Source organism: Emydura macquarii, unplaced genomic scaffold (genome assembly GCF_026122565.2).
Source record: "Emydura macquarii macquarii isolate MOO-44397 ecotype Brisbane River unplaced genomic scaffold, CSIRO-AGI_Emac_v2 contig_2681, whole genome shotgun sequence".
Lineage (NCBI taxonomy): Eukaryota > Metazoa > Chordata > Testudines > Chelidae > Emydura > Emydura macquarii.
Window position 1 is genome coordinate 1,666,537 of NW_027132818.1, and position 19,581 is coordinate 1,686,117.

The following is a 19,581-nucleotide window of genomic DNA, read 5'->3' on the forward strand; positions in this document are numbered from 1 at the left end:
GAACTGATCCTCAGCTGGTATAAACTGTCATGGCGCCATTGACTTCAGTGGAGCTAGGCGAGATTACACCAACAGAAAATCTGCCCCTCCGAGGGGCATTTTTCAATCCATCAATTTGAATAAATACACTGAAAATTAGTATGTAATCTGAACCACCAGCCCAATGTTATACATGTGTTTTTTAATCCATTTGTGTGGACATACAAGGTGGCATCATTCAATATTTTATATCCCTATTACTCTTTTGTTAAAGTTGCTAAAAAAATAGTTTCAGACAGAAACTTTTAGTGATCTGATCTTTGCTGCTTGTCCTAGTTTTACTGAGAATTGTTCATTTTGACATTCTAAATCATTTAGGTCCTGATTAAGCAAAGTATTTGAACACACTTGTAATTTTAAGCACATAAGTAGTCTATTTAACGTCAATGAGACTACTGATTTGCTTAAAGTTATGTGTATGCTTAGGTGCTTTGCTAGCTCCAGGGCCTTATAAAAATTACAAATTGATTCAAGATGTTGAAGTTCTGGAGCCTTCAGTTTTAATTCACATTTTGTTTGTTTCATGTGTCTATTTTTTTTTTTAATTTTAATGGAAAATGGACTTTTTATTTTTTTTATTTTAAAGTAGGGATGTAAAAATTAATTTAATTTAAAAATCTGTTTAAAAGTTCTAAAAAAAATGAACATTTAAATGCTGGGGGAGGGGAGCCGTGCTGGGCTCGGCTCCTCACTGCCAAGTGAGAGCTACCTAGCTGCCGCTCCCCAGTAGCTGGGCAGCTCTCACTCACAGGGAGCTGAGCGGAGCCCAGCTGTGGCTCTTCCTTCCCTCCCCTCCCCTTCCCCCATTTGCTCTTGCTGATAGTAAGCCAGCCCAGCTGCGGCTATCCCTCCCCCATGGTGAGCTCCATGCCTTCCCCACCGTCTCACCCCACAAGGCAAATCCGTGCTTCCCTGCCAGCAAGAAGTGCGGCTGCCTCTTACCCATACAACCCCCAGGGTTTGCACCTCTCTCCCCCCCTTGCAGGGAGCCAGCCCAGCTGTGGCTAACCCCCCTCCTCCCAGCACTGGGCTCCATGCCTCTCCCGCCCCTCCCCCACCCCGCAGGGAGCTGAGCCCAGCTGTGGCTCACCCCTCTCTCCTCCCAGCTGGGCTCCACACTGCTCTGCCAGCAAGAGCTGCCCAGCTGCTCTCACTGGTGGGGAGCTAGCCTAGCTGCCGCTCCTCTCCCTCCCAGTTTAAACTGTATTCAGCTGTTTAAACGGTTAACCTTTTTACATCTTTGTTTTAAAGTGGATGGGAGCCTTGGTCTGTGACCTATTATGGGTTTCCCACCAGGGAATCGGGGAATCAGGCTAATCATTGTTCCCTCCCTGCCAAAATAATATCTAATTTTTTTTTAAAATATCTCCAGGTCAAAAGTCCTAAGTCACTTGGAAAGTTTTTCCAGGATTTCTTAAATTTTGAACACCCTTTTTCATTATTAATTTCAAATTTAATGAAATAAAATTAATGTTCACATTTTCCATATTTGCTTTTCTTTAATAATATTAAACAATTCTGATGCTTTTAGAAGTGATGTAGTAATATACAGTTTGTAAAAACTTTTAGACCTGTCTAATAAACTAAAATATGATAGCCCAGTGTCTTGCAGATATTATGGCCCTGATCCTGCAAAATTTATGCACATGCTTAATTTTGAGTGGATGGATAGTCCTGTTGACTTAAGTGTAATTGTTCATGTGATTAAGTATTATCACTGAATTGGGGCCATATATGTTAAGTACTTTCTAAAATTATGTGTATGTTTTACTGACTTTGTGTTCTAGTTCATGAAACAAAGCTGCTCTTAATGGTTAGAGGAAAGTAAAGCTGAAAAATGTTATAAAGAAGTCAAATGAAGCACTGCAAGGGTCAAATGAAGTTCTGAATAGTTATTGAAGTGGTGTGGATAACACATCAAAGGCTTGATTCTGGTCTTATGCTGATATATACCTGGAGTAGTAACTCAGTTGACATCAGTGGAGTTACACTGGTGTGAAACTGGCATCAAAGATAATAGAATCAGAACTATCGCTTTTACCTGTATCTGGAAAAAGAGAAGCAGTTTGTTTTATATTTTTAAGAATTGCTATTTGTTGATTACTTCTTATATCAACAGAACCAGAATTACACTCGAAGGAAAAACTTTTTAAAATGCCTTGAAACTATCTTCAGTTTTCTTTTTAAATACTGAAGTCTTTTGAAATTCCCTTTCAAAGCAACCCTTTAAATTTATGCATTCCATATTGAATATATGCCACAAAAATATGAAGTCCACATATAAAATATTTTCCCTGTAGACGTATAGTTCTTTGACAAATACATTTCCAAATTGCGATTGTAATGTCCCTATCCATATTTACTGAGGGATTTAAAATAGGGTGGATTTTGCATAAAATTTTGCTTACCTATGATGTATATTAATAAAATTGTTCAATCTAAAAAAAAAAAGCATAGAATAATTATCATAGTGTCATTACTAGAATTATCCAGAACTGCTTAGATCTTACAAGTGTGTAGTGACTGTGTGTACTTCTCACCAAGGTTTACAACAAATTAAGTAGATTGGGCCTGATACTGCAGCCCTTATATATACATCAGTCATTAATCATGCAGCAAATACCGTTGCGTTCATTGGGCAAATACCACTGAGTAAAGGTTGCAGAATGGGTCCATGGTCTGTATAGAACCATAATAAGCATACCAAGTAATAGCACAAGTGATTAGCATAGCATAGCACAAGCCCATAGTCATTTGTCTGTATCTCAGCCTACTTCAGTTGAATCCCTTTTTAATCTTATGTTAGACATGCTTGGCTGATCCCATTTGTACAAAATATCTATCTTTCATACCCAATCCTGTGTTAGTTAGGAAAATGATAGCTGTTGTGAAGCTCTGGGCCAAGCATGTCTGCTTTTGTAAGGTCCTATTCTTTCTGCTATGCTCCATTGTGAAGCCTAAGTCAGGATTTATGATGGATGAGAAGAGTCTTCTTGTTACTCTTAAAGTTTTGTTTGTCCTGCTTTTAGTCTCTTTATACTCATGTGTGTCATGTTCATCATTACAGTAGAACCTCAGAGTTACGAACACCTCAGGAATGGAAGTTGTTCACAACTCTGAAATGTTTGTAATGCTGAACACAATGTTATGTTCTTTCAAATGTTTACAACTGAACATTGATTTAATACATCTTTGGAACTTTATTATGCAAAAGAAAAATGCTGCTTTTAACCATCTTAATTTAAATGAAACAAGCACAGAAACAGTTTCCTTACCTTGTCAAATCTTTTTTTTAAACTTCCCCTTAATTGTTTTAGTAGTTTACATTTAACACAATAGTGTACTGTACAGTATTTGCTTTTCTGGGGGGGCCTCTGCTGCCTGATTGCGTACTTCTGGAGTGTGTGATTGACCAGTCAATTCTGAGATTTTACTGTAGAAGAAATGTAATGAATAACCTTGTGTGATAAAGCTGATGTAAATATTTGGTGTCATTGACCCAAATACAAAACTAATTTCAGATTGACTTTTTCAGATTGTTCGAATATCAGTACTTCCTTCCAGCCACCTTCTTGTAATTGAATGTACAAATAATTAGTACATGAAAGCTTGATACTACTCATATAGTACTTCCACATTCATTTCTTCGTTCAGTTCCTTTTTATTTTCTCTTCCTTACTCAACCTCCAGGAGGACAGACAAACATAATGTTTGGTGATGGACGCTGCTGTGTACTTATTTTCACTATGACAAGTGTTCTGTAGTCTCGCATGCTGTTGTAGGGCAGCCGTCTTAAATTGCATCTTAAAAAAAACTTGGTTGAGAAGTGACAACATTGTGGTTACCTCTTATGTTATTTACAAAAGCCAAGTACATGAAAGCATGTGAATAAATTGTTAGATAGCATAACTCTTACGCAGCCCACATAATAAACATAAGCTCTTTATTCTTGTCCAGTACAAAGATGTGCATATTTGATCATAAAATGCTAACTCTACCTGTTGCACTGTCAATAGGTGATGGCAGTGGCTTTCAAATGTTCTTGGGCTGCTCCTACAAAGGGGCCAAAAAAGGATCCCTTCACCCAAATCCCATGGTTCAGCAAAGGATTGGGGTAGGTGGTGCTCTGTGGGATGATTTTTCAGGCATTTTGTGGGTTGTGGATCAAAATTAATTGAGAACCATTCACACAGAGCCTAATCCAAAGCCAATTACATTCACTTGGATCAGGCCTATAATGCACATCACTAACACTGTCCCAATACAAGAGGCAGCTAATGGGAGTATGTATGGCACATCTTCAAGCACTGAATCAGTGATGCCCATCAGAGAATCACAGTATGAGGTAGCTGCAGTGATGCTTCCTATCCCCTTGTCTAAATAGGGGGGAAAGGCTGCCCCCTTCTCCTGAAACAGAGGCAGCTGCCACTGCCTAGACCAGTGATCTTCACTCTTTTTCAAGGAGGGGGGCACTTTGGCAAAAAACCTTCAATGTGAGAGCTGGTAACTCCTGCCTTTGGGGAGGCTGGGCTGGGCCCCCTCCATGGTCCACCCCAGGTCCCACTTGGTCCCGTCCACCAAAGCACTACCCCCATTCCCTTCCCATTGTCTGCTCTCCTCTCTCTTGCCAAACCACAATGCCTCCTTGCCCCAGCTGAGTCAGGCTGGTCCCTGCCCAGCTCTGCTCAGCAGCCCAGCCCCGAGACGTGTTTTTCCACTGGGCCGAGTAATCAGCCCTGTGCTTCAGTCCATCCCTCAGCCCAAGTCCGATCCTCCCTAGCAGCAGCCAGGGGCTCACCTGGGCTTAGTCCCCAGGTGGTTTGGGGGGGTCCCAGGAAACTTCCCCTCTCATCTGGAAGGAAAGTTGGGGCAGAGGTGGAAAGGAGCTGTGGGGTGAGCAGCGGCTACAGGAGCAAGAGAGGTACTGAGGGAAGCTCTCAGCGCCGGCCGGCACCTCTTTGCCACCAGGTGACTTGGAGAGCAGCAGGGCAGCAGTGTTGCTTCCTGGTGGGTTGCCCCCTCAGCTGGGATCCCCCCATGAAGAGGCATGAGCAGCAGGCAAGGAGAGCCTTGGGGAAGCGGCGACACCACCAAAAGGCAAAGCCACTACCAGGAGGCGGGGGGCCAGCCTGTGTGTGTGGAGGGGGAGTTAGTCAATTAGTCAGGGAGCTGCCACTGGCTTGTGGGCCTTGGAGTGAAGAACACTGGCCTTGCTGCTCCCCCAAGTCACCTGGACACAAAGAGGCGCCGGCTGGCACTGAATGTTTCCTTCCGCGCCTCTCCCGCTCCTGTGGCCACTGCTTCCAGCAGTAATTCAGCTGCTGGCCTTGGCTCCCCTCACCCTGCCCGGTGTCACTCACCACCTCGCAGGGTCCTGGCTGGGAGCGTGGAGAGCGGGGAGGGGGAGGGTGGCTCTCCCCGCCCCCCACCCTGAATTGGTGGGCTGCGCTGCCCAAGTGGAGAGCCCCTTCTCGCCCTGTACACACCTCCGTCCTCTCTTGCTCCAATTTTCCAGGTGTGTGTGGGGGGGGTTAGTCAATTAGTCAGGGAACTGCACTTAGTGTCGACAGGGGCTGCCACTGGCTCGTGGGCCTTGCAGTGAAGAACACTGGCCTAAACTCTTGTCTTCTCTCCTTTCTCCAGAGATCATTGTCTTTCTAGGCCGATGCTTCCCCATCTACATGAGAACTGTAGTTATTTTTCTAATTTTCTCACATCCCCTATCATTTCAAAAATTCCTTGGATCTTGTGGCATCCACAGCTCATTTTTTCTTTGCATATAGCTTGGTCAGATTGAAGTTTGTTTGCAGGTTAAAAGAGATCTCTTGCTGTTCCGTTCCCTGAAGTGTCAGACAGAAGGATCATTCCCCTTTTCAGACCCATATTCACTTATAAAATTATTATATTTTTCCCATAATATCCTAATTCTCTATTATACCAGTTGGCTTTACACATTGTTTACTTTCAGTATTAAATCTCTTACGCCATCTTCTAATTTTTTCAGTTTGTCTGTGAACAATATCCTCAATCTTAGCATTTCCAGAAAAAAAAGCAAAAATGGCCATGCACAACTAAATAACAGTATAACTGTCAAAAACAAACCTGAAGATACCTAGCTATCTCAGAAAGCAATTTTATTATGTGTCTGACTAAAAACAAAACCATGGGAATTGCTAAGCAAAGTAGAAAATTATAAAAGCCTGTTCTGATGTAAGTACTGAAAAAAGACCAGGTTTATTTCAGTTGACAGAAACCAGAGCATATGCAGTACAGTATGTTGTTGAGGTTTTTTTGGGGTTTTTTTTCATTATATTGTTTTCTTCCAATTCATGCCAAGGAGGTTTTAAACAAATGTTCATTTTTCCAAAGTGCAGCAAACACGGAATAACTGTAGGTCAGTCGTCAACTAAGCAATGATACAACATTTTTTGTAAAGCTGCTTTCTAAATGTTTCTGAGGTGAAACAGCATTAGGAAGATAAACATGATAAGAAAATATAAAGGTAACGTTAAAGAGCAGGGCAGGAATAGAATGGGTGAATGTACTAGGAAATAAAAGTGTAACAAATCATTTTCTCTACTCTTAAGTATGTTATCTATTTAGATTATAAGCTTAGACACAAGGAGCTGTCTGATCATGGCTGTAGACTGCCTGGAGCACTTTTGAGCCCTCTCTAAAAATAATAAAATGAAGAAAAATAACATTTTTGTATTGGTTTATAAAACTCTTAAAGACACCAAAATGAAATTAAGAGCTCAATTGAAGTGTAAAGATTTCTGACAATGACATTGGACATATTAATTATGGGCCCCAGTTCAAGGTACTGAATGTCCACAATTTTTTCCTCGAAGCTCAAAATATGGGATTCAGCCTTTTCAGTCTGATGAGCACACTCCGCTTCGACTGTTTTCAGACTCCATGGGATCCAATTCTGATATAGTGTAGCTACATAAAGTGGATTGCACCTATTTACACCAACTCTAAATTTGTCCCTTGTTTTTAATGTCTAAAATACATAAATGAAGGTCGAATTTTGTTACAGTCCTAAAAGATGCATAACTTAGACATGGACATTTGCATCTGTTTTTCAAGAAAAGACCGGTAGGTCATCATGTATTATTCAAGCAACATTTTGCTCTTACTACAGTAAAAATGTTCTTTAAGTTCAAACAGTGTTAAGTGATGAGGCCTTTTTAGATATATTATGGTTGGTTTAGGATTTTTTTCAGAAAGCATGCTGAATAGATTTTTTTATATCCAAACTTTGAAATGAAATATGCTCACTATTGGATTATCCTTAAAATCTAAGAGTTTATACTTGGAAGAGGATTTTTTCCTTTTTTCTTTTTAATTTGATTGAATTTTTCATATGAAAGCAAGAGACTGATAACAATGACTAGATTAAGTAGATAAAACCATATATGTCTCTATATATTACACAGAGAAAGAGAATGCTCTGTTAAGATATTTCTCCTTAGGGCAGTAGTTATTTGTAAGTTCAAGAATGGTAGATTGGCCTTTAATTAAATAAATGGGAATTGTGAAGGGGGTATTTTGGCAGCTACTACACCTAAGAGATATCTAATTAGAGAAGTGTCTTGTTAATGAGCTGCAGCAGTGTACAAGCACCACAGTTGAAGGCATACATGAAAACAACTTCCAGTATATAGAATAAATATTAATACCTACCCATCAGTAAAAACTTATACTAAATTGATGTTGTTGCCCCATGTCCACAATGTTTCAATGTCTGACCCTATCTGGGCCCACCTGCAGTGTGAGATCTGTCTTCTTCCTGTAGTGCCTAATGCACTCAAGCAGAGTAGAAAGAGAAGTGCTCATCGGAGGCACTGCAGGAGCAGCTAGACAACATGGGAGCCGTGTGAGGTGAGCTCGTTCGTGAGCAGACAAGGAACCAAAGTACCGACAGTAAAATATCACTATATCCCCCAAGAAAGAAAATGCTGGAGTACCAGTTTGAACACATCTGGATCACTGGTCTTTACCTAAAGCATTGCAATAATCCAGACCATGACACTTTTAACTGCATTATATAGAAATAAGAAAAGAGGAACTGTGACGTAGACAAAGCTGCACTAATGATTCAGCCTGGAATGCTCATCTCATTTCATTTGTAATGTACATTAGCAATGAACTGAAGATTTTTTTGTTCATAATTTTCAGGAATCTTGCCTCTGGATTCTGAAGAATCTGGTCTCTGTGAAATTGTTCTAATTCATGAGCATTTTTTGGGTAAGTAGTTTGTGTCACTTGTTAATATTTAAAATTATTATAGATGTAAAACTCAAAGTAGTCTTTCTTGTAGACATTCAGTGAGTTGGAACCATTGCTCTGTTTATGCATAATAGCAGCATTCAGATGTCCTCCCATCTACTCCACCTTTGATAGAAACCTTGAATATTGTGTACTCATAAGCTTTCCTTAAACAGTAACAGCAATGCCGTTCTGCAATGATGTTCTGACTAAACTACACAAGCTGACTCATCCCTTTTATGTCACCTAATTTCCCTTATTGTTTCACTTTTCTTTTCCTCTTGATTTACCCCATCTACACCACAGATAAACATTTTGAAAAACAACTTCCACTCTTGCCTAGAGGTTTTTACCTTCTCTTCTAGCATTGACCTCTGATCCTGAATCATCATTGCTTTAGGATCAAAGGAACATCTGGAATGTATGCTAACAGACCAGATAAGGGTGCGGAGGAGAGAAGGCAAATTCCAAAGATCATAAACCCAGGGTAAATATGGTATTGTAAATTACACCATTTCCTTCTTTGGGTTCTGTTTGCCTTTCCTGGAGGCAGCATTGTCTAGTTAGTGGATAGTGACTGGGCTGGGCATCAAAACACTTGGGTTCCGTTCCTGGCTCTGCCACAACCTATTGTATTAGTGAAATGACTTGTTCAGGGTATCTAGCCTAATGAAGTTGTTTGTATTCGTCTGACTCCATCCATGGAGAAGTGAACCTTAACAGCTATAGGTGGGGAAGGGGGTTCTTTAAAGGATAATGTAAACTTGTTTGTACTGACACCAAAACCCTACTCCACTTTAACTATGTAAATTATTCTGAAGAAAGTTTTGTCTCCCTGCTCCCTGTATACTAATGTAACCAAGTAGTGTGGTATCTAGATTAGATCATTTTAAGGTTAAATCCCTTCCTGGTTACAATTCCTTATGTCTGTAAAATAACAGTCACAGGTTTATGAAAATTGAAAATAAAGGTTTATTACTCTTTCTAACATTTAAAACTACAGGCCAAGCAAAATCAGGAGTTATATAAAAGTGAGGGGTATGTGCTGGTGAACTATATATGCTTACTACAGAAAGAAATACTTTTAAGATTTACTGTGTTTGCCTGTATAGGTTACAATGTCATGAACTGACTCACACATTGTCTCAGATAATCCTAGAGCTGTCCTCCAGTGCATCAACAGAGATATTTGAAGACCCAATCATTCTTTTTCCTCAACTAGTATAGGGGAGACCTGTGCAATCTGAGTCTCCGGTCGTCTGTTCCTCAGATTGAAAAGGCAGTCCAGGTTCTCCCTACATACTACCTTTCCACTGCCTCAAGGAGATGAAACTCACTTGCTTGGCTCTGTGCCAGATTTTGTTCCTACTGGGTTGGGATACCTTCCTATCTCAATGTCAAATTCTCAGATGAATTTTTTAAATTACCTAAGTTTGAAAGACATATTACTAGATCTGGATTTCCTAGTATATAAAGTGATTCTCTTACTTCACCATGTTCCCCACCACCTGGCAGGAATATAAAAGTCCATTACACTTGTGAGGATATTTTGGTGCAGAATAGTGGTAAAAAGTAGAATCCCCAAGTGTTACTGTCTTGTCCTCTATCTCTTCATTGTCTTGTTCCAAGTTATAACATTACATTGTAAAATACAAGGCTGCAAAAGATTTTGATACCCATATAATATAAAATGAGTTTGGGGGGGGAAACGTTCCAGCCTGTGCTGAAATAGAACCACAAACACATAAATTGGAATGTTCTGGTTACATTTTTCTGTTTCTGCATTTGGATTCTCAATGTGAAATGTAGTACAGAGAACCTTTTAAGATTTTTCCTATTTTTAAAATTTTGTATTTTAATTTGATCTCGGGCAAGAAGTGCTGCAAAGATGACACGCTCAGTCCCTCAGGGAAGCAAATGCCTGTTTCCACTCTGTGGAAGAATCCAACTGGTCAATGTAATAACAATATCTGCAATAGCATTACACTTTTATGGAATGGAGGAGGCTTACTTTAGAGGAAATGACTGGCTTTTATCATTTCTTCCTTTGTTTTTATAGAAAATGGCTAAAGATGTAGAGAGAAAAACTATTATTAAAATTGTTTTTATTGAAATGTCAGGCCTTTATAAAACCTCTTGTTTTCTTTCCCTCTCTGTTTGTTTATTTCTTCTTTTTTACACAGTTCATAAACCAGAAAAAGTCCTTTGGGTTGAAGCAGCAGGGACCATTCGTGATGGCCTACGAGCATACACAGCCCTACATTACCTTTCCCATGTTTCTCCTGGAAAAACTGTCCTAGTAATGGATGGGGCAAGTGTAAGTAACAGTAACATCCTAAAGGCACATCTTTAAAATAATTTAAGAACAGATTATTTCCTACTCATATATCATAATCTACCTTTACTGAGGAATTTACCCAGGAACACAGGATTTGTCATGACAGATTGGACTAATCAGTTTTGGTATCCTTTTCCTATGCCTTTCAATAGATGATTCACAGGGGTCAGAAGGGACCTCCACTAAATACATTGGGCTAGTTGTGCAATCCTGTGCATGTTGTGTGGGGACCAGAGGGAGAATTCCTTCCTGCTTTGCCTTTTTATTTATTTATTTTTTTTTGTACATTTTATATTGATCCCTCAACGGTAGCTGTAAGAAGATTTCTTTAGTTTGATTTCTTTCCCCACCACCATTTTTCAATTTCTCTTACATTGTTGTTCAATATTGAATACCTGTCCTCGTAACTACTGGTGCAGCTGTTAGGCTAGCTTGAGCAAAGAACCATCAATGTAAATATTGCTTTGCAAGATATATAAGACAAGTGCTTGGAGCTCCTCTTTAGGGAGCACATCGTCCTTCAGGTAGCAACCAAACCCAAAGACTTCCTCTCTTCTACAGACATACTCAGAAATTACAGCTACATTGACAGTACTTTATGCACTGGAGCTGGAATTCAAGCTACAGCTCTTCTGGAAGGAGATTGTTAACCTAGAGCCTGATCCAAAGCCCATTAAAGTCAGTGAAAAGACTTCCATTGACTTCAATGAGAGAAAGAGCAGGCACCTAGAGATCTGAAAGACTGGTTCAACCATATTTCATTGACATCAAAAATATTAAGCCTGTTTCAAGGTGTCCTCCTTTGATCCCTCTAGAGCAGCGGTTCTCAAACTCTGGGGTGGGCCTCCCAAGGGAGGTGCACGAGCTGTGTGCTTTTTTTTTTTTTAAGAGCTCTGGCTGTCAGCCCCGGGTGGCTTGGGCTCGTGAAGAAGGGCTGTACACATCTGGGAGGCAGGAATAAAGAGGACAGCCGGAGCCCCCCCACCTAGGCTCGGGCTTACCTCCCCCCAATCCCTCACCAAGGAGGTAGCCTGAGCCGAAGCTCTTCTCCCTCCCCCCATCCCTCACCTGGAGGCAGCGGAGCTTTAGCTGTCAGCCACGGAGTGGCAGCAGCAGCACAGAAGTAAGGGTGGCAATGGGGCGTTAAATCTGCTGTAAAAAGTGATATTAATGAATATCACTCTTCACATTGCCACCCTTCTGTGCTGCTGCTGGCACAGTGTTGCCTTCAGAGCTGGGTGCCCAGCCAGCAGCTGCTTGCTCTCTGCTCTGCCTTCAGAGCTGGGCGGCAGTATATGTACTTGGGAGGGGCAAGGGTGTAAACATCTACAGACACAAAGAAGGGGGCCTGATCAAATAAGTTTGAGAACCCCTGCTCTAGAGCTACCCTTGTAATAAAACTCTTCTTTTAAAACTACTTTTCATTACTGTGGTTGTAAATAAACTGGTACATAATTTTTCCCCTGCAGCCATTTGGTACAATAGCTATTCAGTTAGCACAGCACAGAGGAGCCAAAGTAATTTCTACAGCCTATAGTCTTGAAGACAAGCAGTACTTGGAGAGGCTTAGACCTACTGTAGGTAAGTTATATTTTTTTACACTAAACCTTGTGGGAACAATGATTTGAAATATATTTTTCAGTTTGAAGATTTTATTTATTTTAACAAATCGAAACTCCAAACTTACAAATAAGTAGTCTCGCATACAGTGTAAAGGTTTAGTGTAACTTCTATTCAAATGCATTTAACGTATTTAACAGGACTTTTTGATCTTCATATCTGTTGTGGTGTTAGCTATTTCCTAATATTTCTTATCTAGCAAAAAGCCATTTTTACTAAGTTAATGTCTGGTTTTGGTCAGACTGCTTGGGCAGTCTCTTCATGCAGTAAATAACTTTGCTCAAGAGTGGAGAGAAAATGTTACGTGACCATCAGTAGCACAGAATCGAATCTCTGTATACAAAGTCTTTCTGACATAATCATGTGCCTGAGGGATAGTCTAAAATCTGCTGTCTAAAATCAGAATTGAAACAATTTTTTTTAATACCGTTTCCCCCAAACTATGGGGAATTAGTTTTAAATTGTTATAGAAACAAGAGGGAGCTCAGTTTCATGGTACTGGTATAATTTCTTTGTCAGAAAATCTATGAAGTTCTTTAGTTAAAGTCTGAGTCAGAGTCTTTCAGTGGGTTTTGGATTAGGCTCCAAGTGTATGTTCATCTGTGACTCTTTCAGTTCCCAGTTTGTTGTGACATAACCTACCCCAAAAAATCCTAGTGTATTTGGATACTATTTTTGGGAGTCAAAAGATTGTTAAAACATTATTAGAAATGACTAATATTTAGTGTGTGAGAAATAACATTTCATGAAAGCTGTTACAAAAATCTTTTGTTGTCAGGTTTCTTTTTCTTATTTTTCATGGAGTAGAATGGAATTAAATAAAATGTTTCTTTATACAGACCATCTTTAAGGTGAGGAGAATGTTATTGATGGTAATCCCAAATCATTGCTGTTATTCACTGCATTGTGAAGATCATAAAGGTTAAAATTTGAGCCAGCCACTTTTTCCCTTTCCTCTCACCACCTCAGCCACTAAAACAGCCCTATTTTTAAAGAATGATTTAAAACTCAGATGAGTCTTGTCATCCAAATAGAGATACACCTGACAGTAATTATATACACTGTGATTGTTGCAAGAACTAGACTCCATGTTATTTTAGAAAAACACTGGATAGCTGCAATCACTGCATCTACACTGATCTATGTGGTAGTGATAGAGGCAACATATATGTCACAAGGTGAGATCTAATTTCTGATAATCATCTTTAAAAGGACAAAGTCAAGGTTAACAGTCCATGAATTTCTTCTCTTTCTCCTTTATCATTTTCCATGGCATTATTTTTCCTCCCCTTGGCCTTCCAAAAGGAAGTTTTAAAATCCTAGCTGTTAGTCTGGTCGACCCACTAACAAAAATCATTATTGATGTGCAAGTGCTCATTGTTCGTGTGTTCTCCTTCCTGGTTTTAGAATTATAAACTGGCTGGGAAATTAAATTAAGAATATAACTGTTCTCTAAAATCAAAGAACAGGATTCTTGTTAATTTTAATTCCCTTTTGGCTCACAAGAACAGAAATGTCAATGAAAGCAGAGAAATATCACGATGTGCTTGTGCATAATCTGATTGTGCATGCACATTCACATACATCTGCAGAGTTGATGGTTACTTCGCTCCCAGCCTACCAGATGGGATTTTGGCTTTACAATATTTTGGAATGCTGATTTTGTGGGAGTGAGTGGGTTACTATGCAGAGGAGTATACAATAGAAAAAAAGTCCTTTTGGTTTGACCTTGCCAATGTCCCTTTCACAGGAACTGCAAAGTTTTTGTGTGGAAGAAACAATTAAATACTTAAGATTCCAGAGCCCTAGCAGAATATATATATAGACCTCAAAATTACTAATCTACTTGTATTTTAACAAAAAATAGTTAATGAATTCTCTTCTGTCATTCTCTTACTTCAGGATTCTGTTTCAGTGTAATAGCAGATAATATCACAAACATCTTAAACAGAACCAAGCATTTTCCTGCACACTGATCAGAGTGTTTAGGTGTTTGTGATGTCTATTGTTGCAGGGTAAATACAAACTCATGGCTTAGAAGATAAGTGAAAAAGAAACTAACTTTTAAGTATTTTGTTGTGAAGCATATACTTATAATATTTGTCTACACGCATTCTGCTAATGATATGGGAACTTAAACAATTAGTTTATTTTTAAAAAACAACCTTGCAGTTCACTTTTAATATGCCATGGCATTATTTTAGATTATCCAGTTCTATAAAATATGCATACACCATTAACTTTATAGTGTTTTAATAAAACACTTGTGAATATTAGTATACAACAACTATGCTAAGCCTAAGAAACATAACCAGTTATATCAAAGCCTGCATGCTACTGAGTTCTGTGTTATATTATTTTATGTAATGTAATGAATTTGCAAGCTGCCATTCGGTAGGTGCTTATGGGAAGCAACCTGTCAAGTTTAATTGGGCTACCTCATAAAATATCTTAATCACAGTCCCTGAAGTATAGAGAGAGTTATGGCCATTCCTATATGTTAATCATTTGCATGTTTCTTTTAGCATCAGTTTGCAGTTCAGGATACAGTTATTTAAAAGCTGTTTGTAGAATATCCATAATAGAAATAGAATGTTTTCAGTTCAGATTTGTTTTTGATTAGGAAGACAGGGAAAATAGATCTAATTTGTGTATTTTAGATCTTTTAAAAAAAAATAAGACTGCTAATGTAAGAGCATAAAATGTTGCTTTTTCCAAATCATGTAAATTGTGTCAATTTAGTACAAGTTTCTAATGATACGTATAGTAATAGTTTCTCTTGATAAGTAGTAATATTTGGTCTATGTACAGGAAGCTGTTTTCACTTATGCTTTCATTAATTTGTTGACTAACGACAATAGGAAAACAGAGTCTGGTGGAGTCTAATGTTAAAATTTCAGAATAGAGACAGAAAATGAACATAAGTATGAGCATAATATATTTCTAGCAGAGTACAGATGAGGCATAAGGAAGAAACGTGTATTTATGGTAGTCAGCTGCAAAGTTTGTATGTTCTCCCTGTCAGCTCTCCTGTGTGTTGATGTTATATGTGATAGCATGGTTCTCTCTGAGCCTTCTCATTATAGTAAATAGCAGGTGTTTGATACTGGACAACTTTCATACTTCGTAATAACAGGTATTGGTGTGGATAAATGGTGGTGGCAAGTCATGAAAAGTGTTTGCTATTATCCACTACTCACCATATGTTCAGTGGAAGCAGGAGGGAAAGACTAAAGACCTGTCTAAGGTACATTGAAACTGTTAGTCAGAACCATATATTGCTAGTGGACAGCTAATTTGATTGTGGTGGTCCAAGAAGACACGGTGAATTTTGTGAAATTTGTGGGGTTTTTTAATTGCTATAAACCATGGAGGACCTTTGATTTTGTAAAATGTTTTATTAAACAGAAAAACCTTGTCTGCGGTGGTTGAAAAATTGTTGTTGTATCTTCCCAACAAGAATTGGGTTTAAACAGTGTTGTGGCTAACACATTTGAACTACAGGATGGAGCACATTGATCTAACATGCAAAATTATAACTGTTCATTGAATACAGCACTAAATGTTCTGTATGTGAACGAAGTGGTTCCAAATAACGAGATTGTCATCTCATATGAAGAATTTGAACACCTCTATTATATGGCTTTTTCATAATGAGTCATCATAGTAAATGAAGGCTGACTTCATTAAAGGATTTGAATGGATCTTAATTCTTAAGAAAAATAATTATTCCTAAATAAGTTTGGTGTTTTTTTCATTTACTGACTCTTCAAAATGCCCTGCTTCACATAGTGTTTTTCTCTCTCCTTTTTTCTTCCCTAATGTCAAAAAGGTCTGAGGCAACCTTTAATTGGTAAGTTTACTTTACAAATTTTAGTTTAATCTCTTATGTTTTGGATCTATGCCTCCAATTTTATTTGTGACTATTTCAGTTATGTGAATTTAAAGTGCAAAAACTTTACTTATGCAGAATAGAAATAGAAATGTCAGTTCTGTTCCACAAGCTGGAAAAAAGTTTAATTGGCTACTTTTGTTCCCTAATTGTTCTTGATTTCCAGCAACTAGAATCAGAGATTTCAGTTTTTCTTTCATAACGGTATGTAAATAGCTACTGGGTAGTTGGTGCAACAAAAAGAAACCTTATCAACACCTTTTTTCTCAATAAAGCTTTGAAAAGAGATCTAGCAAGCAATGTTTAACATGATATTATGTAATAGTGCTTTACAGGTTAAAATCAATGTACAAAAATGTAACACATTAATCTTCACAGCATTTCTATTAAGTAGGTAATTAAATGTTGTTATTATTGTAAGGTTATTTTAGATGAGGAAAATGATGCAATGAGGTGAAATGACTTGCTCAAAACCACAAAGCAAGTCAATAGCACAACCATGATTTTAAAAGGTGCCTTTCTGATCATTCCTCTAGTCCATATTGCTTCTTCAGTGTAGCTAATTACCCCAGAGTATTTGGTTGCTATGTTTTTCAAATGTTGCTAGTAGTCAGGATAATTTAAATCTTAGTAAAGTCCTAATACAACTCAATTTTTATCGCCGATAGATTTTTTTGTGTGCTTGTCTTGTCCTATACTTCAGCTTAAATGCTGTTAGATATACTTTAATGGTTTGGTTTCAGTAAATTCAGTCATTGATCTTAAATGATTTGGAGAATAGAAACTACTAGACTTATTTATTTTCCTGCAATTTTGTTCGTAGCTCATTTTAAAGAATAGAAATTCCATTTTCATGTGTTCTACTTTGGGTTTAAGTTCTGCATTCTTACTGTAACTGACCACATTTTCTGTACTGTCTAGCTCGAGTGATTGATGTCTCAAATGGTAAAATTGATGTGGCAGAAAGCTGTTTGGAGGAAACAGGCGGGCTGGGAGTGGATATTGTCCTAGATGCTGGAGGTTTGTAACTGCTGCAGAACTGGTCTTCTGACTGGTATCAAATAATTTCATTTTTGACAAATTGCAAAAACACTTCAATTAAAAAACACACCTACATAATAGACAACGATTGCGTGTCTGTTCTCCCACAATGTGCAAATACACTTGTGCCTCTGCTGGCTAGAATGCCAGACATTCTTCAGTGTATGTGATCATGTCACCCTCTAGTGGAAGCATCTGATACTACTACACAGTCACGAATGTCTCTCAGGCTATGTCTACACTGACGGCGGCAAAGTCGTTGCCGGATCGACTTCTCTGGATCGACTGAGCAGTCAGTGAAGACCTGCTCAGTTGATCCAGAAATTGACATATTAAGACCACCTTCTCTAGTTGCATAGCGCTGCATCGACGGGAATGCGGTTCCCGTCAGCACAGTGCAGTGAAGATGACACGCAGAACAAAAGCAGAGAAGTCGACGGGAGTTACGCACGTTTTTTGCGGAGCTTGCGTAACTCTGGTCGACTGCTACCGAATCTCCGAGGTAAGTGTAGACAAGCCCTCAGATTAGTATGCATTAAAGACCAGAATGAAAGTGAATAAACCTCCTATGATGAGAATGCTTCTTTGTTTACAGCTGACAAACTTTATTACTATTTTATGGTAGTTAAAACATTTGTAGAACTTTCACTGAGCTCTTATTTTTAAAAGGAGTATAAATTAATGTAGTGTTACTGATATTGCTTCATGGAGGTTCTTTTGAATATATTTCACTAAAGATATTTTCAGCTGTATTTAATCATTACCAAGCATCTGTAGTTGTCTGTATTCCACTACAATGATTTACAAAATATGTATTTCAAAACCACAGATTTTCATCCCATTTTAAAACCTATTTAGAGTAAATTTAAGACAGAACTGTAAAAACAAGAATAAGCAAAATGTAAAATATCCAAGCCATGTGCTTTTCAGTGAGAAACCTTCATGAGGTTCTGTTTCTTGTATATGCCAAACATATTTTTCTGATAAAGTGGACACTGAACATAAAATTTATTTTGTTAGGCATTATACATAACTTGTATTCCTTTTTTGTTTTTTAAGTGAGATTATACAGTAAGGAAGATGAATCAACATTAAAACAGCAACTGCTGCCACACAAACATGATATCATTACACTTCTCAGTGTTGGAGGACACTGGGTAACCACAGAAAAAAATCTCCAGGTAAGGACACAAATACTGCAAGTTACTCTTAATCACAGAATCTGTTTTAGAACAGATGTCCATAGATCTCTGTCTCTCAGCTAAATAGTCTCCCACTGCTAAAACAATATCAATTTGTGCGCACACATGTGCTCAAGGACCTTGATGTTTATTTCCAAAGCAGCAGAAAGTATTTATCCTGTGACAACATTAATAAATATCTTTATTTCTATCATATAACAAATCACAGTGCCATTTTGCATGAGCAGTGGTGGTGGTGTGAAAAAGAAATGACTATAATAGCATGGATACACCATTATTGAAAGGGTGCATTCTGTTTTGGCTCAAAGTATTGAACTGAGTTGCCAGTCGTAATTACAATACCATTTTAAAAAAAAATTACACTGTTGTAACTATTATGAAGCAGTTAATTTCTGATAGATTGGAAGGGTTTTTTCTCATCTTTTAGCAGTAAATACAAATCAACCATCTACTAATATGATTAGCTCATACCATTTTCATTTGAAAAATGTAACTTAATGACATTTCCATTAATTTGTTTAAGTTGGACCCTCCAGATAGCCATTGCTTGTTCCTTAAGGGAGCCACAGTCTCTTTTCTGAATGATGAAGTATGGAATTTGTCAAATGTGCAACAAGGAAAGTATCTTTATATCCTTTTAATGGTGATTTTAGACGCTAACCAGTAATCTCCTTGGGAGAGGGAAAAATTAAGAGAAAATTACTAGTACACACTCTAATCTAACAAAGCACCTAAACATAAGCTAAACTTTAACCACATGGCTAAATGTTTTGCTGCTTCAGAAACATACTAACTATAGTTTGGAATACCATTTTTATATATATTTCATTATTATTTTGACCCGGCTTTTTATGTAGATTCCTTTAAGTGTGTGCTTGGGGAGAAATAGAACAAAAAATTAAAACAAATAATCTGAAGAAAATAAAAATATTAGGACCCACATCCTCAACCAGTGTAAAACAGCATAACTCCATAGAAGGCAACATAGTTGTGTTGAATTACACCAGCTCAGGATCTGGTACCTTAAGTCAAATAGTCTGTGCTTTTAAAATGTAAGGGATTACTTGTTCACCATTCTTCTAGGCATTACTTTTATAACCACAAATCTTAACTTTTGCATTGTAATGATTAAACTGAAAAATTTAACTCATTGTTATAATTTTGTCTTCACAAGG

The 19,581-nt window shown here is 38.1% G+C and overlaps 1 protein-coding gene across 2 annotated transcripts in view; it reads left to right on the forward strand.

Moving 5' to 3' along the window:
- CRYZL1 (crystallin zeta like 1) overlaps positions 1-19,581 on the forward strand; it is a 29,277-nt gene that overhangs the window by 7,083 nt on the left and 2,613 nt on the right. For both annotated transcript variants that reach the window (XM_067565578.1, XM_067565577.1), the window contains 7 exons: positions 8,224-8,292; positions 10,497-10,630; positions 12,121-12,232; positions 16,104-16,124; positions 17,085-17,183; positions 18,264-18,385; positions 18,930-19,035. In XM_067565578.1, the coding sequence (XP_067421679.1) occupies positions 8,224-8,292; positions 10,497-10,630; positions 12,121-12,232; positions 16,104-16,124; positions 17,085-17,183; positions 18,264-18,385; positions 18,930-19,035 (663 nt within the window). The remainder of the gene's footprint in view (positions 1-8,223; positions 8,293-10,496; positions 10,631-12,120; positions 12,233-16,103; positions 16,125-17,084; positions 17,184-18,263; positions 18,386-18,929; positions 19,036-19,581) is intronic.